The sequence below is a fragment of the Fusarium oxysporum genome, chromosome 4 (genome assembly GCF_000149955.1).
Source record: "Fusarium oxysporum f. sp. lycopersici 4287 chromosome 4, whole genome shotgun sequence".
Classification (NCBI taxonomy): domain Eukaryota; kingdom Fungi; phylum Ascomycota; class Sordariomycetes; order Hypocreales; family Nectriaceae; genus Fusarium; species Fusarium oxysporum.
In genome coordinates, this window is record NC_030989.1 from 2,848,344 (window position 1) to 2,870,081 (window position 21,738).

At 48.6% G+C, this 21,738-nt stretch overlaps 13 protein-coding genes across 14 annotated transcripts in view; 9 read left to right on the forward strand and 4 right to left on the reverse strand.

The window, feature by feature from the left end:
• Nucleotides 1–217, forward strand: part of FOXG_18680 (uncharacterized protein) — a gene marked incomplete at its 3' end in the record, with an annotated part of 1,551 nt that extends 1,334 nt beyond the window's left edge. Inside the window, exon 2 of the mRNA XM_018398818.1 lies at nucleotides 73–217. Within this exon, the coding sequence (XP_018238318.1) occupies nucleotides 73–217 (145 nt within the window). The remainder of the gene's footprint in view (nucleotides 1–72) is intronic.
• Nucleotides 218–628: 411 nt separating this feature from the next.
• FOXG_03884 (uncharacterized protein) lies at nucleotides 629–3,772 on the forward strand. Its single transcript, XM_018381751.1, has 4 exons — nucleotides 629–909; nucleotides 960–1,880; nucleotides 1,934–1,981; nucleotides 2,029–3,772. Exons 1-4 carry the CDS (start codon nucleotides 741–743, stop codon nucleotides 2,217–2,219), a joined length of 1,329 nt encoding a protein of 442 aa, XP_018238319.1. The 5' UTR covers nucleotides 629–740; the 3' UTR covers nucleotides 2,220–3,772.
• FOXG_03885 (uncharacterized protein) lies at nucleotides 2,306–3,796 on the reverse strand (the record flags this gene model as incomplete). The annotated part of the gene is made up of 2 exons (XM_018381752.1): nucleotides 2,306–3,506; nucleotides 3,717–3,796. 2 exons carry the CDS (start codon nucleotides 3,794–3,796, stop codon nucleotides 2,306–2,308), a joined length of 1,281 nt encoding a protein of 426 aa, XP_018238320.1.
• A 201-nt stretch (nucleotides 3,797–3,997) lies between these two features.
• Nucleotides 3,998–5,403, reverse strand: FOXG_03886 (uncharacterized protein). Its single transcript, XM_018381753.1, has 2 exons — nucleotides 5,144–5,403; nucleotides 3,998–5,095 (listed from the first exon to the last, which is right to left on the reverse strand). The coding sequence occupies exons 1-2, from the start codon at nucleotides 5,278–5,280 to the stop codon at nucleotides 4,096–4,098; spliced, it is 1,137 nt and encodes a 378-aa protein (XP_018238321.1). The 5' UTR covers nucleotides 5,281–5,403; the 3' UTR covers nucleotides 3,998–4,095.
• A 737-nt stretch (nucleotides 5,404–6,140) lies between these two features.
• FOXG_18681 (uncharacterized protein) lies at nucleotides 6,141–7,582 on the forward strand. Of its 2 annotated transcripts, XM_018398819.1 has the most exons (2): nucleotides 6,149–6,833; nucleotides 6,885–7,582. In XM_018398819.1, the coding sequence occupies exons 1-2, from the start codon at nucleotides 6,556–6,558 to the stop codon at nucleotides 7,060–7,062; spliced, it is 456 nt and encodes a 151-aa protein (XP_018238322.1). In that variant the 5' UTR covers nucleotides 6,149–6,555; the 3' UTR covers nucleotides 7,063–7,582. The 2 variants fall into 2 exon arrangements, with proteins under 2 accessions (XP_018238323.1, XP_018238322.1); XM_018398820.1 differs by having other exon boundaries at nucleotides 6,141–7,582.
• Nucleotides 7,583–8,812: 1,230 nt separating this feature from the next.
• Nucleotides 8,813–11,137, forward strand: FOXG_03887 (acyl-CoA oxidase). Its single transcript, XM_018381754.1, has one exon. It carries the CDS (start codon nucleotides 8,934–8,936, stop codon nucleotides 11,028–11,030), a length of 2,097 nt encoding a protein of 698 aa, XP_018238324.1. The 5' UTR covers nucleotides 8,813–8,933; the 3' UTR covers nucleotides 11,031–11,137.
• A 274-nt stretch (nucleotides 11,138–11,411) lies between these two features.
• Nucleotides 11,412–11,624, forward strand: FOXG_18682 (uncharacterized protein; the record flags this gene model as incomplete). The annotated part of the gene is made up of 2 exons (XM_018398821.1): nucleotides 11,412–11,466; nucleotides 11,524–11,624. 2 exons carry the CDS (start codon nucleotides 11,412–11,414, stop codon nucleotides 11,622–11,624), a joined length of 156 nt encoding a protein of 51 aa, XP_018238325.1.
• A 114-nt stretch (nucleotides 11,625–11,738) lies between these two features.
• On the forward strand, nucleotides 11,739–12,470 carry FOXG_03888 (uncharacterized protein; the record flags this gene model as incomplete). Its single annotated transcript, XM_018381755.1, has 1 exon — nucleotides 11,739–12,470. One exon carries the CDS (start codon nucleotides 11,739–11,741, stop codon nucleotides 12,468–12,470), a length of 732 nt encoding a protein of 243 aa, XP_018238326.1.
• A 387-nt stretch (nucleotides 12,471–12,857) lies between these two features.
• Nucleotides 12,858–13,979, forward strand: FOXG_03889 (uncharacterized protein). The gene is made up of 2 exons (XM_018381756.1): nucleotides 12,858–13,117; nucleotides 13,191–13,979. Exons 1-2 carry the CDS (start codon nucleotides 12,948–12,950, stop codon nucleotides 13,759–13,761), a joined length of 741 nt encoding a protein of 246 aa, XP_018238327.1. The 5' UTR covers nucleotides 12,858–12,947; the 3' UTR covers nucleotides 13,762–13,979.
• On the reverse strand, nucleotides 13,891–16,956 carry FOXG_03890 (alcohol dehydrogenase; the record flags this gene model as incomplete). Its single annotated transcript, XM_018381757.1, has 2 exons — nucleotides 16,879–16,956; nucleotides 13,891–16,813 (listed from the first exon to the last, which is right to left on the reverse strand). The coding sequence occupies exon 2, from the start codon at nucleotides 14,929–14,931 to the stop codon at nucleotides 13,891–13,893; it is 1,041 nt and encodes a 346-aa protein (XP_018238328.1). The 5' UTR covers nucleotides 14,932–16,813; nucleotides 16,879–16,956.
• On the forward strand, nucleotides 15,502–17,195 carry FOXG_03891 (uncharacterized protein; the record flags this gene model as incomplete). The annotated part of the gene is made up of 4 exons (XM_018381758.1): nucleotides 15,502–15,646; nucleotides 15,702–15,883; nucleotides 15,947–16,061; nucleotides 16,111–17,195. The coding sequence occupies 4 exons, from the start codon at nucleotides 15,502–15,504 to the stop codon at nucleotides 17,193–17,195; spliced, it is 1,527 nt and encodes a 508-aa protein (XP_018238329.1).
• A 1,278-nt stretch (nucleotides 17,196–18,473) lies between these two features.
• Nucleotides 18,474–20,327, forward strand: FOXG_03892 (uncharacterized protein). The gene is made up of 2 exons (XM_018381759.1): nucleotides 18,474–18,993; nucleotides 19,064–20,327. Exons 1-2 carry the CDS (start codon nucleotides 18,699–18,701, stop codon nucleotides 19,627–19,629), a joined length of 861 nt encoding a protein of 286 aa, XP_018238330.1. The 5' UTR covers nucleotides 18,474–18,698; the 3' UTR covers nucleotides 19,630–20,327.
• FOXG_03893 (uncharacterized protein) lies at nucleotides 20,226–20,915 on the reverse strand (the record flags this gene model as incomplete). The annotated part of the gene is made up of 1 exon (XM_018381760.1): nucleotides 20,226–20,915. One exon carries the CDS (start codon nucleotides 20,913–20,915, stop codon nucleotides 20,226–20,228), a length of 690 nt encoding a protein of 229 aa, XP_018238331.1.
• Nucleotides 20,916–21,738: the final 823 nt, after the last annotated feature.

Sequence of the window (21,738 nt, forward strand, 5' to 3'; positions counted from 1 at the left end):
GCTGGGGTACTATGATGATGAGTTTCAGAGGTTGTTTGCAAAGGCGAGGATAGCGGCAAAGGGAGATGATAGGAATAAGGCGTATGCGGAGGCTCTGAAGAGAGTGCATGAAAATCCGCCATGGTTGTATATCGCTCATCCGGATGTCATTTGGGCTACTAAGCCTGGGGTCAAGCTTAGCATTGGTCCATCGGGGGTACTGGAGCTTGGCAAGTAAGTGCTTATATTAGGCTGGCCATATTTTGCAGCAGCCATTCCGCTGGGGACAAGCGGAAGTGATGAAGGTGTCTTGTAGTGGTCTGGTGCATTTTTGTAAAAAGGCTATAGACTTAACAAAATAATACAATATGAATAATATGATAGAGGTACTCAACTTTTGTCTCTGATTACCGCTTGTAACTACCGCTCTTACAACCACTCTGACAACGCACGTACATGGAGTCCGCGGAAAGAACGCCCTCCTATGACAGAAACGGTTACCTTGCCCAGAAATGCATTTGTAATCTCCGATTATGAATCTGCCAAAGTGGAGTTCGATCGCGGAGACCTGCGATTTTGATGCACCTTTTGGGTTAATCACATTCTGGGGTGCGATACCCGGCGTCGGGTCGCGTAGCCGACATCAGTCATTTTTTTCAGGCTCAACATCAATTCGTTTTTGGCAACATCAGGTTATATCGTCAAGATTTTCTACACTGAGAGCTACACTGTAGCTGTTGATGTAGTAAAGGCAAGTAACGATGTCTTCACCGGAAAAGACTGCCGAAGCGGCGGCTAGTGAGCCACAGACCGCCACAACGAATGCGCCCTCTGTCGAGGACAACGAATCAGCGATTGTAGACATTGAGAAGAGTTTCGCAGCTTGGATATGTGTCTTTGGCAGCTTTTTGTTCCTGATGCCCACATATGGTAAGTACAACGCCACTTCGGCCCTATCACCCGTCGTTGACGTCGCCCAGGCATGATGCAGTCTGTCGGAACGTTCCAATCTTACCTAGAGCTAAATCAGCTTTCCGATTATTCAGCTGGTGATATTGGCTGGATCCCTGGCATGTATATGTTTGTTTCAATGCTTGTCGCCATTCAAGTCGGTTCGTTCCTTGACCAGCGCGGTCCTTTTGCTATGAGTATTGTTGGGGGAGGCGGCATCGTCATCATGTTTGTTCTGCTGGCTGAGTGCAGCCAATACTGGCACTTCATGCTCTGTTTTGGAATCTTTGGCGGACTATCAACTGCTATTGCTGGAACTATCCCCGTAGCAGTGGTCGCGAAACTCTTTTCTCGAAAACGTGGCTTCGCTATCGGAATAGCCCTCACCGGCTCATCGACAGGAACAGTGATCTTTCCGATAATGCTTCGATCACTGCTCCCAAAGTTGGGTTGGAGCTGGTCGATGAGAGTGCTGGCCTTCGTCATCCTTGGCATCTTCACACTCGGAACAATCTGCTTCATTCCTTACCGTCGACTTGTCAAGCTCGTCAACATGCCGATAGCGAAGAAAGGCGGCCTCTCTCTTCTCAACTTCTCTGCCTTCCGTTCTGTGGCTTTCACACTGGTCTGTGTTATGTTCTTTGCCACGCAGTTTGTTCTTTATGGAATTGGTGGCCTGTTGCCGACTTTTGCAATTCAGGCTGGCTTGACAGCCGAAACTGGCTACACTCTGGTTTCAATCATCGGCGGTGCTTCGGCTTTCGGTCGTGTTATTCCCGGCTTGGTTGGTGATAAGCTAGGCCATTATAATGTTTTGATATTTATGATGGCTTTGACGTTGGTCTTCATGGGGACACTATTTGTCCCCTTTGGCGACAACAGTGTCGTGTTGTACGTCTTTACAGGCATCTGGGGTTTTTGTTCTGGGGGTTTCTTATCTATAACACCAGGTAAGATTCATTTGAATCATTTCCAATGATAAAAACATCACTAACAGTTTTAGTCTGTGTCGGCAAGACATGTGAACCAAAAGATTACGGACGATATTACGGTATGACCCTCAGCTTCCTCGAGATATCACTTCGCTAATTAGCTCAGGGACCATGAATTTCGTCATTAGCTTCTCTCTACTCATTGCAATCCCAAGTAGCGGCACAATGATAGAGAAGATGGGAACTCAAGCTCTCAGCGGCTTCCTTATGGGAGTTCTAGCTCTAGGCCTGGGTTGCTTGTTTGCATCACGCGCCGTCCTAGCGGGAAACTGGTTTGGGATCAAGACCAAAATTTGAAAAGGTTATGGGGATTCATCAGGGAAAAAAGACGGGTTTAGACATTAAAATGGCGTATGAATAGACTATAAGCTTGAGTTCCAACATCATGACTCTTGACTCACGTCTTCGGTAGTATACGATGGACGAGGACGTCTAACTCTCCCGACATTTGATGTTATTTTCTTTCGCATCGGTAGTCCTCGTAACCGAGGTTCAAAGGCGATACTATGGTGAGCCTCAACCTCTCTCGACACATTCCGATCCGTCTCCCCTCCATTCAGCCTGAGGAGCACCAGCTCAGGCCGATGCTTCCTAACATCAAAAGAATCACTCGTATCCTGTGGCTCTGCAGATTCGTTCTCATCGGAGAATGCATCGACAGGAAAAAGCCAAAATCCAAAAGCCGGCCTCACAGCCTTGCTGAGATCTTCATCTCGAATTTCTGGGGTTTCCGAAGCTGCAACACTCTCTATTTCTTGTTCATAGGAAGGCCTCCTACTGTCAGGCTTTGCTGTCCATCTACTTTCTTCCCGCTGCAACCAATCCTCAGCATCCCTGAGCTTACATATGTTGTGACCAGGACGGAAAGCGAGCAACAGACGGTATCGTTCTTCACATGGTTTTACTCCTATCCTTTCGAGAACTTGAAGCCATGAATCATATAAACGCTTTGGATCGTGGACGTGAAGATGGCTTAGATAGTTTTCGATAGTACGAGGATCAGGCCCAATACGATCGAAGCTATGTGGTGTAGCATGACTGGGAAATGATCTGTCGAGGAACCTCTTGTGGATTGTTGGCCATCCAGTTTCATCGCCAATCATCTGCCGAGTGCATTCCTGGATAGAGACCAACCAAACTTCATTGAGCTCACTGATGATTTCCTTGAAGGTTCTCACTTTTGCGGATGTAATTTCTGATGGCCCTATTGCGTCAAGACCGGTTGGACGTCCTCCCAGCTGATCGCGGCCGAGGGCAAGGTTTCTGAGTCCGATATTACGCGGATCATACTTTGTCTTCAAGTCGCAGACAAAGTCAATTATAGCCTTCGTGTCTTGCTTTATATGGAAAAAATCATATTCAGGATTATAATGGATCGTTCCGGAAGTCCAAGGGGTGAGGCGATGTTTGGATTCTCCGACCGTCAACCAACAGGGGAGATGAACCCTATGAAACGACAGCGCTACCTGTCTGGATTCTGCATTGACTCTGAGAAGCTTGCTGAGGAGTTGGCGGCCGTCAACAACCGGATAGTAGGGTGGATCATCCTCCCCGGGTTTTAGCGAAGGAGAGTGAATGCCCTTCCTAGTACGATTTACACAGAAGCTGGCGTGCGACCTGAGGAAGATTTTGATGATTCTTTGATGTCGTAGAGACTATGTCTATATTGAGACTCGTATCTCTGCTGGGAGTGATAAGAACTGCGTGAACGAGGGCAGGCTCACAACGTCAGTCCCAGGGTTGAAAATTTCTAAATGACTCTGAGACATTTGTATGATACGTGCAAGGTATTACTTCTCGAAAGGAACGACGTATTGGAAGATGTTGGCAGTGGAGTATGTTGAAAAATCGTAAGATTGCTGACAGTCATTCATGCTGACGGCCGGACAAGGGCTCCGCGGAAAGACGTTCAGCCGTGGCGCAGCCAAGCACGGATGACACCAGGGTTACGGTTTCGGCAGCTGTTAAGCGTTGTCTGCCAATCACAATTATGCTCCTGTTCATTGGTCTGGGGTAGCTAGTCCAAAGCATGCACGGAGTCGGCAGGGGCAGGTGACCAGCGTTGAATCGAAGGTGGCAGATGTAGACATGATGGATCAAGTTGATCAACGGCTTAAAAATCAGAAACTCGATGTATAATCTATCATGACATGGTATAAAACATTTCGCTACGTCAGAGATAATCACGACCCAAAGCACCCCAGCCTCTAGCCCTCCCCCTCACAAGCCCCATATCATCCATGTTGAGGATTCCGATGCCGTTGTCTATCAACACCCTCCAGGCAATATCCCTCACATTCGGTGGTTTTGAAGGAGTATCCCAGTACCTTGCCAGTAGGCCACGAGCCTTGGCTTGCTCAATCTGCGTTAACGCCATGTCAAGTTCTCTTGATGGCGGGGTTTCCAGTATGCGCTGGAAGTTTGACCTGTACAGAATAGCGTTCTCGAATCTCGTTGAGGCAAAGTATGAGTTGGAGCGGTTGAATTTGTATGTGGGAGGGTTTGTTGAGAAGTCATCGTCCATTGAGACGAGACGCTCGAGCTTGGCGTCCCAAAAAATATCTCGATGTGTAGAGTTCATGGCTAGAACGGACTCGAAGGGGGTGTTTCCAGTTCCGACTACAGTGAGAGGTCGGATGATTCTCTCTGTGCCGTTCCAATATGTCAAGTAGCCGAGGTCTCTTAGAGGCTGGAGCTGGGCGTTTAACACATCGAATGTTTCCGGGCCAGCTGTTTTGAGATCAACGAGGAGCGTGACGGTTTGTTTGGGTGCCATTTCGAAAAAGCCCTGCCAGTCATCATTCTTCACTCCCGCGTTCCGCGCTTCCAACATGCGCTGGAGGGGCTTCAGGTACAATCCTTGTAACGTTCGGTGGGGATTCATGTTCAATCGCGAGTGCGCAACAAAAAGGTTGTCATGTCGTAGATGAACATCAGCTTCGATGCTGATACACCCAGAGCCGAGGGCTTCAAACAGTGGGATATGCCGTGTGTAGTCATTATGCGAGTGGATCGGTACAGGACGAGCGCTTCGGAGGAATGATTGATGGTTATCGTCCCAGATTTCAGGACTGTCGTGACTGAGGTGACCGAACCGTAAATCGTAGGGATCGTTTGGTATACGGACCATTCCCGTACCGAGGCGGGTGATGTAGATTAACTGGCTGATCGACCTGCAGACCCATGAGCAAGGACCCTGAAAATGTTCGCGAATAACTTACAGTATGAGCAATAAACCCGTAGCATACTTGAGCCAATTGGTCCTCATGTGTCGCACAAAAATGACCCTGGGAGGATGTCTCCTCACGATAATCTCCTCCGACGAACTCGCATCATTGTAAGTAAGCCTCGACTCCATGATATCCCTCGTACGTAGTGTCTACAGTTCTCAAATCCGAGGAACGAAAAAGAGGGGTCCAACGGGGTAATAATTATAACCACCACCATCTCAACAACGCTACTGAGTTTCAAGGGATTTCCGAAGTGGTTAGGCACCTTTTTCGGGTGCTACCCGACGAGGTTAGTTTCGGTGGAGAAGTATACGCTTCCACCAATGGAAGCGATCGAGAACATGGTCGAGACACGTTCTGGACCTAAGGACCTTACAACGCCGCGGGTTTTTTCATGTCACGATAGTGCCATTTTGGCGCTACGGTTATACGACTGCGCCTTTTGAGAAGCGTAAGCACGGCACGGTTTATGTGATGGGATAGGGGGCATGGAGGTGGCTTTTTTTGGCGTTGGTGATTATTGAGTTTGCGGGACGCGTCAACGGTGCTGGAAGGATTCGAGGCAACAGAATAACATCAGGGAGTTTTTTGAAAAGGTACTTGAGCCTCAGCTGAGACAACGCCGTTTAAACGAGTATTTTCGGAGGTTTCTGTTTCAAGCAGCTCACACTAGGTACGTTAGAATCATGTTTGTTGGTGCAGCTCCCGGGAATTCGGCACAACGCCCTCGACGTTGGAACTTTGACCTCCGACTCGGACCCGGAGTCGTATTACACTGAGCCGGAGCGTCAGTTCACCGTCGGCAATTGGGCTTGTACGTCATCTCTTTGAGTATATTTGACGTTTAACTTTAAGTAACAGTATCACAAAGTTTCTCTCGTCGACGTGGAAGAAGAAATGATTCTTCTCCTTCGTCTGGATATCCCTGCAAGGCTGTGCTCGTAAGTCGGTAAGTTCACCAAGTGGGGCGACCCATGTAGCACATCATGGCTGTCACGTCCTTCGATTTATTTATACGAAAGCTTATTAGAGATTGGTCCGCCCGCGGAATGCGTGGTGTCAATCAATGGAAGAAAGGATGTCTGGAAACAGTAACAACGCTGCGCGGCTACGTCATCCTTGATATGCAACGTTGTGATGTAATTTTACGCGTCTCTCACTCTCGCTCTTTCATTTCCTGTTTCATTCTCGTTCACATGAGCCGCTGATGCAAGTCGTAAGTCATGCCAGCTCAGCTCTCTAAAGCGGTTGCTTTGAAACTACAAAGTAGAGAACAATCCCAAGACATCTAAGCAGAGCAATGTTTATCACCTTCATGGGAAAGGGTTTTACGTTCTTTGATGAGGTAATACGGCTAAGGGGTTAAAAAAGCTTCAACCCTAACACAAAAATAAAGAATACAAATGAACGCATGTAGGCAATATACTCTTTACTGTCACTCATGCTTAAAATGTAGCTTGGTTTTTACGTCCTTCGTAGTAGGTACAAGCTTTCAGCCACAAGCCTCAAGAGAAAGGCTTCCGAATGAGTCTCTTAAACGGCTTCTCAGCAACACGACTACTGACGTTAGAAACAACAGGCTAGAGATAAAAGAAGATGAAAAAGAAAATAACCTATTCAAAAACCTCAAAGAAGATTATTCAGCTAAATATTCCAAAAACACTGAATTATTTCAAGTCGAGTATCGTGTTGAGTTTACTGCATCAGATCAATGCTGATGTTGACCCACTAGCCAAGCATGCAGCTTTAACTTACCCTATAGAGCTGTCCTTGCCGCGGAGTCAGGGGCAAAGGCAACTCTCTCCTGTAAAAATTTTTCCTTGGCACCCGCTGTTAGCGTTCTGCTAGGGCAGAAAATTTTTACAGGCCAAAATGGCAACAAAGCAGCTGCGGGACTAGCGGGACCCTAACAGCTGCTGGAAGAAAGGGATTCAGAGAGTTGACCTTTCTTCGTGACAAGTGTTTTCAACGGCACTGAGCTTCGCGAGCTCTTGACATCGCCTCCGGGCACCATTTCATTTGTCTTATCTACGACTTCTTCTCACCTCGACATTTCGGCTTCGCGAGCCTGCGATATTCCGGCCTCTGTGCCCCTCGACTTCCCGTACGACCGACTTCTGCAGCCTCGGCTGCCCAGACGACATTCGCAGCATCTTGCTGCTTGACATCGAGGGTCATCGTGCCCTCACCCTCACTCTCACCTCCGCCTGCAGTTTATCGCTGCCCCGACCGACCTCTGCAGCTTTGGCTGCCCGAACAACACAAACAGTCTTCGGCTGCTCGACTTTCTGGGCCCTCTGGTGCCCTCGACCTTGACGCACGGACCCCACACGATTCGTTGCCCTTTTTGCAGCTCGGAAGCTGCTTGACCGATCTCTGCAGTCGCGTACTGCCCAGAGACTCTCCTCTTTCTTTCTGCAGCCTCGGCTGCTGCCCGGAACACGACCGGGCTTCGACAATTTGTCTCACTGGCTGAGACCACTAGACAAAACCGCTGGGGCGAAATGGTACAGAGCTTACCTGGAGACCGTGGAACGAGGCGACTACCTCATCCACAGAGCAGCGTTCTAGCCGCCTTGGGGTTTTCTCCTGCAAGGGTTTTCCCTAAGGATGCACGGTTCTAGGGTTGCAGCTACTGGCGATCTTAGGGGATCATGGACTTCCTGCCTTAGGGTATGGAAAGCTACTTGATCTATCTGTGCAAGAGAATTCTAGGCTGGAGAGGAATAGTTCCCGCTGACGGGATGACCTCTTGAAAGTAAAGCGCCTTTGTGCCGATGATATGCTGGATGAACTAGATAGAAGCGTTGCCGGAGGGAAGCTCTGCTGAGATCAACTGTATTGATGTCCATGGGACGTGCTTCACCGACAACTACTGTAGAGCTGGCTACGAGTAGAGAGGTGCCTCTTGGGGGGATGAGTACAGAAAACGCTCGAGCATGTATACGGCTCCGACGCAAGAGGCCTTGCAGATGACCTGAGCGAGGATCAGTATGGCAGCGATTGTAGATAGTTTAGCTCAGCACGTCCTGTGCTCCCTTAGGAGACTTTTCGGGGCTGATGGCCCCCCCGGACGAAAAATATACATAACATAACATAACAGTCAGGGGCAAAGGCCATGTTCTAGACCGCACGGAAGATAATTTCTCCAGCTCTTGCGTGATAGTCTAGAACAGCGAAAATAATCTCAGGCGTTGAACGGACTCATGCAGAGCGTTAAGCTAAAGAGTCATGGTCTGATCACCTGCCATTTTCTGTCACGGGTAAGTCGAATCGAACCCCATCTATCATCTGGAGTACCCCGGACCCCATGCAGAGCCTCGGCTTGTTATCTTATCTGATCGGATCAGGAATAATAAAGATACGAAAAGTCCGTCGGAGCTTATGCCATCTTTGGCGTCATTGTTGACCATCTTTTGGAGACAAGATAGCGGCACAGTTCAAGCACAGGAGCGTCGGAAACTGTAAAAAAAAACTGTTACAAAGAAATCTTATGTACTTCAGACTACCAAAGTATAATATTGCACATTATCATGACTTCTTTCATCATGTATCAGCGACCGAAATACCGAGGCACCCTCTAATAGCGTCGTCGTCATGATCCACTTTTTAAAAGAGCCGAGGTATCCAAGTCTTAGCCTCATCGATTTTCCGACATCGCTTGGACCGAGCGACGCCCCATAAAGTTCAAACTCCCCTTAATCTAAACATTTCATCATCAACCTTTCTCCTCTCCTCAACAAAATCCGGGGTAAAGCACATTCACAAAACCTCTCCAACAATGCCTCCGCCAAATCCAGACTGGGTCAAGGCCCTCAAGCCCTCCGGCCCCCAGGGTTCAGAGCTTCTGGCCCAAGAGCGCGCCAACTCTGACATCAACGTTGACCAGCTCTCTACTTTCCTCTTCACAAAAGAAGTCCTTGAGAGAAATGATAAGATTCTCAAGATTCTCCAGGCTGATCCTGTTTTTGACAAGGAGCAGAACTACTTCAGGGGTCGAACAGATAGACTTGAGGCTGCGCTTGCTAGAGCTAAGGCTTTGAGACGGTTATCTGTCAAGCATAACTGGAATGATGAGGAGCATCATGCTGCCAATGACCTGATCAGCGAGCCTACGCCTTATGGTCTTCATGCCACTATGTTCTTGAAGACGCTTGAGGAGCAGGGTACACCGGCGCAGCACAAGCTTTTCCTTGAGAGGGCGAGAAACTATGAGATCATTGGATGCTATGCTCAGACTGAATTGGGCCATGGTTCCAACGTTCGCGGTCTGGAGACTACTGCTACCTGGAACCCTGAGGACAAGACCTTTACTATTCACTCGCCTCATCTCACAGCTTCAAAGTGGTGGATCGGTTCCCTGGGCAAGGCTGCCAACCACGCTGTCGTCGTTGCACAGCTTATCCTCAACGGCAAGCCCTACGGTCCTCATCCTTTCGTCGTTCCTATTCGCGACATGAAGACCCATGAGCCTCTTCCTGATATCCACGTTGGAGATATCGGCCCCAAGTTCGGTTACAACACCATGGATAACGGCTTCCTGCTCTTCAACAACGTCAAGATTCCTCACGTCAACATGCTGAACCGCTTCTCTGGCGTTGATCCCGAGACCGGAAAGTACATCCGTCCTTCCAACCCAGCCCTTATCTACGGAACCTTGACATTCATCCGATCATCCATCGTCTTCCAGTCTGGGTCTGTTCTTGCTCGTGGTGTCACCATCGCTACACGATACTGCGCTGTTCGCCGACAGTTCCAGGACCGTGATGCTGATGCTAGCGAGACTGGTGAGAACCAGGTCCTCAACTACACAATGGTTCAGCACCGTCTTCTCCCTCTTCTCGCTTCTTCATACGCGCTTTTCTTCACTGGTCGCGCTATGATCAACCTCTACAACGCCAACCAGAAGCGCATGGCTCAACGTCGCGATGCTGGCGACGCCAAGCGCAAGCCTGGTCCTGAGGAGCTCAGCCCCGGCAGTGATCACCTTGCCGATCTGCACGCTATCTCCTGCTCCCTCAAGGCCTTTGCCTCCACCACCGCTGCTGAAGGCCTGGAAGTCTGCCGTCGTGCTTGCGGTGGTCATGGCTACTCGGCTTTCTCTGGCATTGGCAGCTGGTACGCTGACTATCTTCCTACCGTCACATGGGAGGGTGACAACTACATGCTTACCCAGCAAGTCGCCCGATATCTCCTCAAGTCTGCCCGCGCTGTTCTCGCAGGCAAGGCTCCTGATAACGGTATCTCTCGTATCTTCAAGGAGTTCATTCGCCGACAGGACATCGGTGCTGCTTTCGACGTTCTCGACAGCGATCAAGACCTCGTTGATGCTTTCGCATGGCGTGTCTCTTTCCTGACCTTCGAGGCACTCAAGCACCGAGATGAGGAGAAGCAATCCTGGAACAGCCTCCTCATTGACTTCTGGCGTCTCTCTACCGCGTACGCTCAGTACCAAGTCGTCAAGAACTTCCACGAAGCTCTGCAAGACGAAGCCACCAAGAAGTCCCTTGACCCCAATACCCTCGCCATCATGCACAAGCTCTTTGAGCTCTTCGCTCTGCATAACCTCCAGAGCTCCGCATCCGAGTTCTTCACCAGTGCCGCTACAACTGTTCGCCAAATCCAGCTCGCCCGCACAAAGCGAACTCTCTCACTGCTCGACGAGATCCGACCTCACGCCGTCAGACTTGTTGATGCTTGGTCATTCCCTGATTGGCAACTTGACAGCGCCCTTGGTCGCTCTGACGGCAAGGTTTACGAGGACTTGTTCCATCGTGCTTCGGAGGTCAACCCTGTTAACGACATTGTGTTCGATCCTTATCCTGAGTCAGATGTGCTGTTCCGTAAGAACGGCAGTGGTCCTAAGGCGAAGTTGTAAGAGAGAGCGCTCGATACCTGTACTCTAAAATAGTGTCATATAGTCTTTTTTATTGTTATTTATAGATAGAGCAATATTAGCCTGCTTATACTTACTCTTGATCCCTGTTAATATGTGACGATCCTGCCTGAGTCGTGTAATATTGGTCTTGGTGATGATCTCCGTGGACATCTCCGTAGGGATGAGCAGCTGTTAGCTTGCTATCCGCGGAGCTGAGCCTCTGCACGGCCTTGATATATCGACGAATCAAATGTACAATGTATTTGCTATACTGGGACTCAAGACTTGTATAAATGCCTTTCGAGTCTATCGCTACGATTCGAAACCACAGAGTTTAACACAAACTCTTCACAATCTTTCGCCTTTCTCATTGTATCCAACATGCGTCGAAACATTTTCTCCATCGCTGCTACGGCGATACTGTCTCTGGTGCAATGTAAGGCTCAGTGTTCATTTTATCTATCTCGAGAACCCCGATACTAACAGAGTACAGCCCAGAGCAGTCCCCCTATTAACATGACTGAGCCTGAAATCATGGAATTCCTCGAAGAAATTGCCGATGGCTTCCGGATTTGGCCCGAAGCACCTCTCTAACATCGCCCCGACGAGCTGAATCTCAAGTACGAAACCGTCACGTTTCCATCCGAGGACGGTGTGCCTCTTGAAGGATGGTTCTTCCCATGCAATGGATCGGACAAGATTATAATCATGAACCATCCTAGGCTATTTAACAGGGCCGGTCTTCCATCTCATATTGAACCATGGAACACGTTGACTGCTCCCTTGGGTAACAACTTCGACGTCAACTTCATCCCCGACTACAAGATTCTTCATGACGCTGGGTATAACGTGCTTACTCATGACTTCCGAAACTATGGCATGAGTGGTAGGGGCAACAATGTGCTTTACTCTGGTGGACGCTATGAATCTTACGATGTCATCGGTGCTCTTCGCTATATCCGCAAACGCAAGGACACCAAGGACATGACCATCGGCCTATTCCCCCAATGCATGGGTGGTAGCGCTACTTTCTTCGCCATGGGCACACACCCTGAAGAATTTAAAGACATCCGGACCATTGTCTTTCCCCAGCCGATCTCAGCCAATATGAGCAGCAAAGTTACCCTTCAAACAGCTGGTGTCGACCTTGACTATCTTAAAGAACTTGACGATATGGTCTACTGGCGCGCTTCCCTTCACCTCGAAGAATACTCTCCTATTCCTTGGGCTAGGAACGTCAACATCCCGACGTACATGTTCCAGGTTCGCAATGATCTTGCTACTCACTGGTCTGATGTTCAGGATGTCTTCGATGCTATTCCTGCTGAGGACAAAGAGCTTTTCTGGATCAATGGAACGACTCGAAGATGGGACGGATACTTGCACTTTCAGCGTCACCCTGATGCGATTCTCAAGTGGCTTGAGCGGTGGATGAATTAAATTCTGGATGGGTCTGACTTTAAACTTGAAATCATTTCTGCATCATTGCTCTATTACTCCGGTATTTAATCCTTGTATAGATAGCCAAATATACATATTGTCCAAAGCTCATAGTGTTGAGGAAGAGCCTTGAAATTCAATAGGAGTTGCTCTATTAGTGAGAGCGATGACTATGCTGCGTTCTGCGTCCAGCGTCTTTGAAACTCGAGACTTGTTTATGGCTTCGTTATCGATTTACTCAATTTAATAGCTATTCCTTATCAAGCCTAGACTCGGCTAGCACGGGATGAAATGACAAATTTGACTGGTTCGTTTGGACGTATTACGGCGTTACCGCATTTATCAGCAGAAATGCTACTAATTATAGCACGAACGAGCTCCAGGCAACTATCCTCCCAACATCTTTTATGCAACGTCATCTCTCAATTTCCTTCACAAATTATCTTCAACTTTGCATTCAGAATCAAATACAACACAATGGCCAATGAAATGCAGCCCGAGATTATCTTGTACGATCTTGCATGTATCAAGAACACATGCTTCTCTCCCGTCGTTTGGAAGATCCGCTTGATGCTCAACTACAAGGGCATTCCTTATAAGACCATATTCCTTGAGTTCCCTGATATTGAGCCAACGCTAAAGGAATTGTGAGTCATCCGATCTCTTACTCAATATCCTCTTCACTTCTATTGGTATGACAAGCCGACTAACGAGAACCAGAGGCTTGGACTCCCATGATTCCAGCTCAGGCTCTCCCGGTTACACAGTCCCAACAATCCACCATGTCCCCACCGGCAAATACATCATGGACTCGCCCGCCATCGCCGATTTCCTCGAATCAACCTACCCTAACCCTCCACTCCCTCTGACTTCTGAGCTCGGTCGCGAGATTGAAACCAAAGCTCGCGGTGCGGTCGGTCCTGCATTCCGCATCTCCGTCACGCCACGCGAAAACCTCATCCTCTCATCACGATCTCAACAGTATTTTCGCGCCAAGAATGAAGCTCGAATGGGATGTAAGCTGGAAGATTTGATGGACCCAGAGAAAGAGGAGAAGACTTGGCAAGGTGTCGCGGATAAGATGAGCGAGCTGAGTGATTTGATGTTGACGAACAGGGACAAAGGGCCATTCTTGTTGGGTGAGAAGCCGAGTTACACTGACTTCTTCATCGCTGCTTCACTCCAATCAGCAAGGACTATTGATGATGGGATCTTCCAGCGTTGTGCTGTGTATCCTGGTTTCAAAGCTATTTACGAGGCTTGCGTTCCTTGGATGGAGAAGAAGGACTAAGCTGAGGAGCAGTTGTAGTCTTAATTGACCCTCACTGCATGAAATAGCCCCTAGCTTTCAATATTTCTCCGCAAGAGAATCCTCTCATGCGAAATAAATATAGTGTGGAATTAGCACCTCCTATTCAGTCTACTTGAACAGGTGCTTGTTCACCGGCGTAATAGCATCCTTCCCTTCCAACACAGCCATAACATTCTCCATAGCCAATCTCTCAAACCCAATCGACGTATCAAGTGCACCGCCAGCAGTATGGCACGTCAAAGTTGCATTCCTCATCTTCTGCAACCTCGGATTCGGTCTCGGCTCATCCTCAAAAACGTCCAAGCCCACTGCAAACAAGTGTCCAGAATCCATGGAGTCAGCCACAGCTTCTTCGTCTACCAAACTCCCGCGTGCAACGTTAACAAGTCGTGATCCTTTCTTCATCTTAGATATCTCCTCCCGGCCAAGAATCTTGTTTCCACCTGCACCGGGGGCAGCTATGACGATACAGTCGGCGATGGCAAGCATGTCTTCCAGCTTGGGGTAGTTTGTTGCTTCGATAGCTGCTTCTTGCTCTGGCGGTTTGGGGAAGGGGTCGTAATATGCAATGCGCATACCAAGAGCCTTATGAGTCTTGAGAGCAATCTGGTATCCAATGTTGCCAAGACCAATTATCCCCAGAGTGTGGCCGCGAGGGTTGGATGCTGTGAGTTGCGTATGAGCATGTGCATCTCGAAACTCCTCTTCACTGCCTCTCGCAGCCATATTACTCCACTGCATATTCCTAAACACAGAAATGATATGGTAAAGCGCCATGTCAGAAACAGCCTCAGTCGAAGCAGCTGCTCCATTACAATAAAGGATACGGTTTTCGACCATGATGTCAACATCAGCCCAGTCATATCCAGCACCAGCTGATGCGTAAACCTTCATGGACTTGGGCAAGAGTGGAATTAGTTCTTTGTCCCAGCGTCCCATTTCACCACCTGTGATCCAAAAGGGTCGCATGACAGCATGAAAATCGCCCCATTTCTTCTGGTGAAGAGCTTCGAGGAAAGCACCGCGTTGGCGTTCTTCCGCCGAGGGGCGGATGATGGTGAATTTTGACTCAAGCTTCTTGTAGAGATCGTGGTTGTACTTGATTGGGTCGCCAATATGGAGGACTATGGGATTTTCGGCTGAAGGCATAATGAGATCTGAAGAGACAATGTCTGAAGGTTGGGGTATGGTTCTCAAGAGATCCCCCGGCACTTTTGTCAAAGCAGGTATATAAATGATACAAACACAAGAACAGAATCAATAATCTGGGGCCATTATCGATCTTCGCTCCGAGCTCTCCATATTCCCCGCGTCTTCCTTCCAGTATCTCCTCCCATGCAGGTCGGATGTCGCCACTACTACATGAGAATTACCAATACAACTCGCTCATCTCCTTGGCTCGGCTACATACAACAAACGTCCCTCCTAGCACATCTCACTCATCGGATAACGGCTCGGAATGTTCTTGGATTGGTTCAAGTTGAAGATCTACATGATTCATGGGGTTACGTTGCAAGGTTTATTTCCCCGCTCGTCTTGGTTTCCCCAGACTATCTCCCCCGTACCCCAGGTTCTGGTCGTGGAGTTCTCGGCAAGAAATGCGATGCTTGGTCTGGGCAGGCTGATGGGGTTAATAAATACGCCTGAAAAGGTCTCTCAAATTTCGTTGTTGATTAGTGTAATTTTGTGATCAATTTATTAACAGAATTGTCTGTCATCATGGCTGATGTCAAAGAGACAGGCGAGGAGCTCCATTTGGAGACTCTCGGTGGAGAAACAGCCAATATCGAGAATCGCGACATCAAAGAAAAAGCCCTCGTTCGAAGAATCGATAAGCGAATGATGCCACTAATGATGCTTCTCTGTAAGTGCTCGCTGCATTTATCATACCAGCAAAGACTAATACCTCGCTATGAAAGACATCCTCAACTATCTCGACCGCAACAACATCGCTACCGCCCGTCTCGGTAATTTCGAAGAAGACATCGGTCTTGTGGCCGAGCAGTACAATACCGTCATCAGCATCTTTTTTGTGGGTTACATCCTGACTCAGGTACCCACTAACATGATCCTAAACAAGATGCGACCGTCGATCTTTTTGGTATGTTTCCGAGTCAAGTGTTTGGTAGGCACGTTATTTCACAATGCTAACTTGGATTGGTAGCCTTGTATCATGGTCTGCTGGGCCACTGTTAGTGCTTGCACCGGTACTGTGCAAAGTTATCATGGAATGATAGCTTTGAGATTCATCCTTGGATTTGTAGAGGCACCGTTCTTTCGTAAGTTACTCACTCTTTTCGATGATGAGAATTTGTCTGACTGGAACAGCTGGTGCTTTGTTCTTGTTTAGTTCATGGTATACCAAGAAAGAACTCGCAGTTCGTATCTCGGTTCTGTATGCAGCTGGTCAGATGGCTGGTGCATTTGGCGGTCTTCTCGGAAGTGCCATCATGGCTGGCATGGATGGTAAGGCCGGCTTAGCCAACTGGCGATGGCTCTGTATGTCCCCCTCTCCAGTGTTCTATAACTCGACTAAGTTCCGTCTAGTCATCATCGAAGGGTGTGCCACTTATCCCGCAGCCATCGTGACATACTTTGTCGTCCCAGACTACCCAGCAACAACAGCCTGGCTCAGCGATGAAGAGCGCCGCATCGCAGTTCTTCGTATGGCCGAAGATGCCAGCAAGGAAGATGACAGAGCTGATGTATCAGCTTGGGAGGGTGCTAAAATGGCCTTCACTGATCCAGCGCTTTACATGATCTGGATCATGCAGCTTGGTCTCAACACAGCAGCAGCCTTTACCAACTTCTTTCCTACTATTGTCAAGACGCTGGGTTATAGCTCGACTATCACTCTTCTGCTCTCTGCGCCGCCTTATGTGTTTGCCGCAGCACTGGGTATCACGAACTCTTGGCATAGCGATTGTGTGAACGAGCGATGGCTGCATGTTGTTTGGCCGCAGATATTTTGTAGCGTTGGGTTCATCATCTCAGCTGTGACTCTCAACACGGCTGCTCGATACATCTCGACCTTCATGATGATGTCAGTCTACGGATCCTTTGGTTGCATCTTGTCTTGGGTATCTTCGTCTTTACCACGTCCATCGACAAAGCGCGCCATCTCATACGCCGTGGTTAATGCTGGATCCAATCTCGCATCTATCTACGCATCGTACTTCTACCCTTCCTCTCAAGGGCCACGATATTGGCAAGCAAACGTCGCAAACGTAGCGTTCAGTGGTCTTTGCATTGCTATGGCGACTATTCTGAGATTCTTTCTTGCTCGGAGGAACAAGAAGCTCGATAAGGCGAGGGAGCATGATATTCAGCACGAGGGTACTTTGAGTGGTAGTGAAACAAGATTGTTGGCTGAGAAGTGGCAGTGCGGAACTGAGTATGTTTTCACACTGTAGATGGGCTGGCCTGGGGAAAGTATAAAACTTTCGTAGTCAATGAAAAGAGACGTTCAATATAATTGGGGTCATGGCAGTAATTGGTAACTGTCAGGCACAAGCCCCAATTGCATGAAGAAGATCCGAGTGGAGAGTGGTACGATTGACTCATGACGCTGCCAAGAGAGCTACGACGCTCTTTGTATTTGCAATGGGCTGATTGAAGTGCAACCGTAATTGTCCAAAGACCACGGAATGAAGCTCAAGATCACTTCATAGCCAAACAGTTAAATGGCAGTTTGTTGTTTTGCGACTCGTTGGTTCTGAGGCGGATATCGCGTCAGCTCAGACGTCCGCCTCACGATTGCCCCAAGTGGTTCAACCTCCGTCATGCCTAGACCTCGTAGCCATCACGAACCAATCACGGCGCCTGCCCTATCATTCAACTTCTCAAACAAGAACGAACCCCCACAAGTTGAGACAAGGCTAAGAAATAGTATTTATCGGGTATCTGTCTCTTGATCTGGGGATGGGTAGTGCCGTGCTTAGCTATTTCTCCCCGCAATGTTGTTGCGGGGTGCATATCAAGAGTGAGTTCAAAGGCTTCCGCCCGGAAAGCTCCAGTTTCCAGTGCCGAAATGTTGGCGAATAGACCATATTTGTTGTCGCACATGCTTCAGGATTGAGTGTTCAAACGTCAGACCCGGTGAAACAAGTATTACTAACTATGGCATGACGGTTGGGCGTTGCCTCGAACGAGAGATGATCTGAACTAATGTTGCAGCGTACGTTAATGCCTCGGCTGTTCCCAGTTTTACTTTTACTGCTGACATGTCAAGCTCTGACGAGCGACAAACGCGCTGTACGATAAGAGCAAACCAGGCACAGGTTGTACTGCATGCCGAGTGTCGTAGGTTGCATTCTTTCCGAAAACCCATCTCCTCATCAGATCACAAAAGATCCCTGTATCTCGGCGCTCAAATCTCGATAACCATTTGCTTTTTCCCCTTCAATACCAAGAGGCATCATATCATATTTATACCTGATATCAACAATTCCTCTCATACGATTTGCATCAAAACATGACCATCAGACGTTGTTTAACCTTGTCGATTAAGCTTAAAATGTTTAAATGACACGGCTATGGCGGAATTGCCAGACTTGGCGCACTATACGCTATGAGGCGATCGCTGTGGAGAGGAGGAGAGGCCGCCAGCGCCTCGTCGCCCTAGAGGGCCAATACTTGGCCTGGACAGACACCGCTATGATCTCATGTTGCTTGGCTTGGCATCGGCTCATGATCAAAATTCACTTTGCGTGTGACGTTGCGTGGCTCTAACCTCAGAAGCCCACTTCTGGGTTTTTTTTTACTGCCGGGCGGCGGGTGAAAAATTTATACCGACTATGAAAGCTGGCTGATCCTCAAGCCTTTCACTGCCTTGACTTTTGGTGTTTCTTCATTCCAACCGAACTTGAACTCAACAACTACTCTTATTATTCTTTGTATTGATCAACGTATCAGTTATGGGCGTCCGTATCGCTACACAACAAGACGTCCCCGCGTTGAAGGAGATCATCCTCAGCGGGTTGTCAAATGATTCTGTCTGGCTGTACTGTTACCCCTCAGCAGGCCGTTCAGAAGCCGCCTCAAATCATGTCGAGACGGTTCTGAAGAGGATCATTGACGACAACAGCAAGAATTGGCATTGCTACGTAGTCGATGCCCCCAAGACTCACGACCCTGTCTCCCTTGCAATTATCCAGTCGCTTCACCAGAACGAGGACGATGGAAAGGGCGTCACTGAACAGATTCAGCGAGGTGAGTGAAGGCACCCACTTATTTCTCCTCGTTTTAGTGCTACGAATTTCGCTAACCTTATTTTCTACAGTGTTTGGTCTGTCGGATGACCCCAGCAACGGCGAGAGTAAGACGGCAAAGAGAATTGCCGCACTGCAATCAGGCATCACGCAGACTCAGCAGACGTACCTCGCCCGCTACGACCAAGTTATGTTCCTCCATGCCGTCATCACGCATCCCCACCACAAGCGCCAAGGGTACGCCAAGACGCTCTCCAAGCAAACCCTGCAGGTAGCGCGTCAGAAGGGCGCCGTCGTAGCAGCCCTCGCCAGCCCCTTCAGCGGCTACGTCTTCTACTCGGGCACCAGCTTCTCCAACTGCGGCCGCACAAAGGTCGAGACTGACAACGACATCGAGAACCTCGAGCTGCAGATCATGGTCTGCACTCCCCCCAAGCCCCTCGAGCAGAGGAGGAGCTCCATCATGGACTTTTGGGGAGGGGCCAAGAAGGCGTCGCCTGCGGGGAGCAGACGGGAGTCGCTTGACCAGGGTGCCACTGGCGAGAGGCGGAGCTCGTTCTTGGATATGTTTAGCTTTGGTGGCCCCAAGACTCCCTCTGCTGTTGATGATGATACCCGCAGAAAGTCTCACGCCTAGATGAGGACAGGAGGATTTTTGTTTGCAGTTTTTTTTTTACATGGATCGTCATAGACCAGGTCTTTTCTTATGTATTTACCAACGAGCCACGATCTCAATACGATCACAGTACCAAACCCACCATCAGCGTCAGCGAAAATACAGTGGTGGACTTTGCATGACTTTACTGATTTGCAGGGCTCAATCATGCATTTTGCGTATGCATGACAGCGCATAATCAGCAACTTTTCGCCAATTGCCGTGAAGGCTTACGCAGCTTCATCCGCCCTGTCTGAACGACCAGCGGTTTCAGAATTTTCATCAACTGCGATCGATTTCCGCAGGCAAGCATTATTCTGCAGTGCTTTTGATTGTTACATATTTTGGCCATTGGTATTTTACTCGTATTAAAAGGACTGTTTTCATCGAGCCAACTACGATCAGCTTCAGGCGACACTACTATAAATATCTGAGGGAAGAATTGGGGGGACGGGACGGAGATAGTAGCAAGGAAGAACTCTTTGCATGGGGAAGACAGCTATGCGGGCATAACACCCGCAACTGTTATTGAAGAATAGAAAGGAGTAGAGAGGGGGATGAAGAGGAAAAGGAAATGTTTAACTTCCCTTGAATTCGTTATCTCTCTTCCCACGAATGTAGTGTATCATGCACCAGTCCCACAGCCATCCAAGAAGCAAATCGATTAGACCTTTGTAAAGAAACTGATACCAATGACCGACAACAACACTCCGGTGGTTACCGGCTCTCGCAATGATTGCTTTGGCAAGACTGCTGTCCGTTTGATCCATATGTCTCGACACCTGTACACACAAGGCTTCAACGTCGTAACCCTCGAGTTTCATTTCCAGAGCCGAGGATTCGGTCATTCTAGAAAGGAATGTCCGGCTTGCTGAGGTTGCGACTTTGAGTGGGATGCCTTTGTCGCTTAGGGAGGTGATGTTCATTAAAAGAGACGGACCGTTGTCAATTAGGGTCGGAAGAAGAGTGCGAAAGAGCTGTATTGGATAGAGAGCGTCAACGTTGATGTTTTTTAGAATAGTCTTTTCATTTTCTTCGATAATCGATTCAAGGCTGGTTTCCTTGGCTTTTCCTTCTGCACAGTCGACCAAGACTGTCAAGTTCAGCTTGGACAGCTCATTCTTAATCACCCCAAGGTCAAGTTTACGCTCCAGCTTCCAGTCCCCATAGCTTTTGCGGTACCAGAAATCTTTACTTCCAAGGACAGTTGGATCAGCGACAAGGATCTTAAACTTTGGAACAGGAAACTCCTCGTGTATCCGCACCATGGCGGTTAGTAGATCCTGTTCGTCCCGCCCATGGAGAATCACGTTAAAGCCTCTCCTTGCGAGCTCGCGAACAATCTCATATCCAATTCCTCCAGAAGCTCCCGTGACCAGGGCCTATGCGGCAGATCCATCGGGGGACAGGTGGTTGAAGCGATGTATTCTACTGCGTCGAATGCAGTACGTTTCGAGGACGAAGGATGCGCCGAGGGCCCATCCGAGAAAGCCCGCACTGCCTAAGACGACGAGGATGGCAATGATCTCCTTTTTTACCCAGCGAATATAATGCAAACAGTCGAATGTTGCGAGCTGCGTCAAGTTGTCAATCAGCAACTGGAAAGTCAGAGGTGGGAGACTTTGGTGCAGGCTGGATTTCATTTTATCGAGCATTCTGAGGAATTTGCTGATGTTTGGTCTACGATGGAAGGGGGCACTGTGGCCATATATATACCTGAAGGAGAAGGAGGGGTTTTGCTTTGAGACCATGTATTGAGTTATGCTGCGGATTGTGTCAGAAGAGAGGAGAGCGAATTATGTGTCCCTGGACGTGTAGATCCTCCATCTGGAAGAGTCGGGAATCTTCGCAGTGACTCAAGCTTACTGCGACTGACTTCACAACCTATTTAGAAGAGCAAAAGAGCTTCGACCGAGGCGTGGAATTCTCCTATAAGTTCTTGAAGGCCTTACACCCCGCGTGGAGTCAGGTCAAGTCGACAGCAGTAGTTTCATTCACTGGTGATGTTCCTGAAGAAAGCGATCTGCCTGTCAGAGAGCCAGTATATAAGATAGCTTAAATACTCTTGAGTATCTTACTTTAGGCAGCCGT

Coding starts and splice junctions, on each gene's coding strand:
- FOXG_03884 (XM_018381751.1), top strand. CDS start 741: ATGTCTTCACCGGAAAAGACTGCCGAAGCGGCGGCTAGTGAGCCACAG. Junction 1,881..1,933: donor TTTCTTATCTATAACACCAG/GTAAGATTCATT, acceptor TAACAGTTTTAG/TCTGTGTCGGCAAGACATGT. Junction 1,982..2,028: donor AGATTACGGACGATATTACG/GTATGACCCTCA, acceptor TAATTAGCTCAG/GGACCATGAATTTCGTCATT.
- FOXG_03886 (XM_018381753.1), bottom strand. CDS start 5,280: ATGGAGTCGAGGCTTACTTACAATGATGCGAGTTCGTCGGAGGAGATT. Junction 5,096..5,143: donor ACGGGTTTATTGCTCATACT/GTAAGTTATTCG, acceptor ATGGGTCTGCAG/GTCGATCAGCCAGTTAATCT.
- FOXG_18681 (XM_018398819.1), top strand. CDS start 6,556: ATGAACGCATGTAGGCAATATACTCTTTACTGTCACTCATGCTTAAAA. Junction 6,834..6,884: donor ACTGAATTATTTCAAGTCGA/GTATCGTGTTGA, acceptor TTGACCCACTAG/CCAAGCATGCAGCTTTAACT.
- FOXG_03887 (XM_018381754.1), top strand. CDS start 8,934: ATGCCTCCGCCAAATCCAGACTGGGTCAAGGCCCTCAAGCCCTCCGGC.
- FOXG_03889 (XM_018381756.1), top strand. CDS start 12,948: ATGGCCAATGAAATGCAGCCCGAGATTATCTTGTACGATCTTGCATGT. Junction 13,118..13,190: donor GAGCCAACGCTAAAGGAATT/GTGAGTCATCCG, acceptor AACGAGAACCAG/AGGCTTGGACTCCCATGATT.
- FOXG_03892 (XM_018381759.1), top strand. CDS start 18,699: ATGGGCGTCCGTATCGCTACACAACAAGACGTCCCCGCGTTGAAGGAG. Junction 18,994..19,063: donor CACTGAACAGATTCAGCGAG/GTGAGTGAAGGC, acceptor TATTTTCTACAG/TGTTTGGTCTGTCGGATGAC.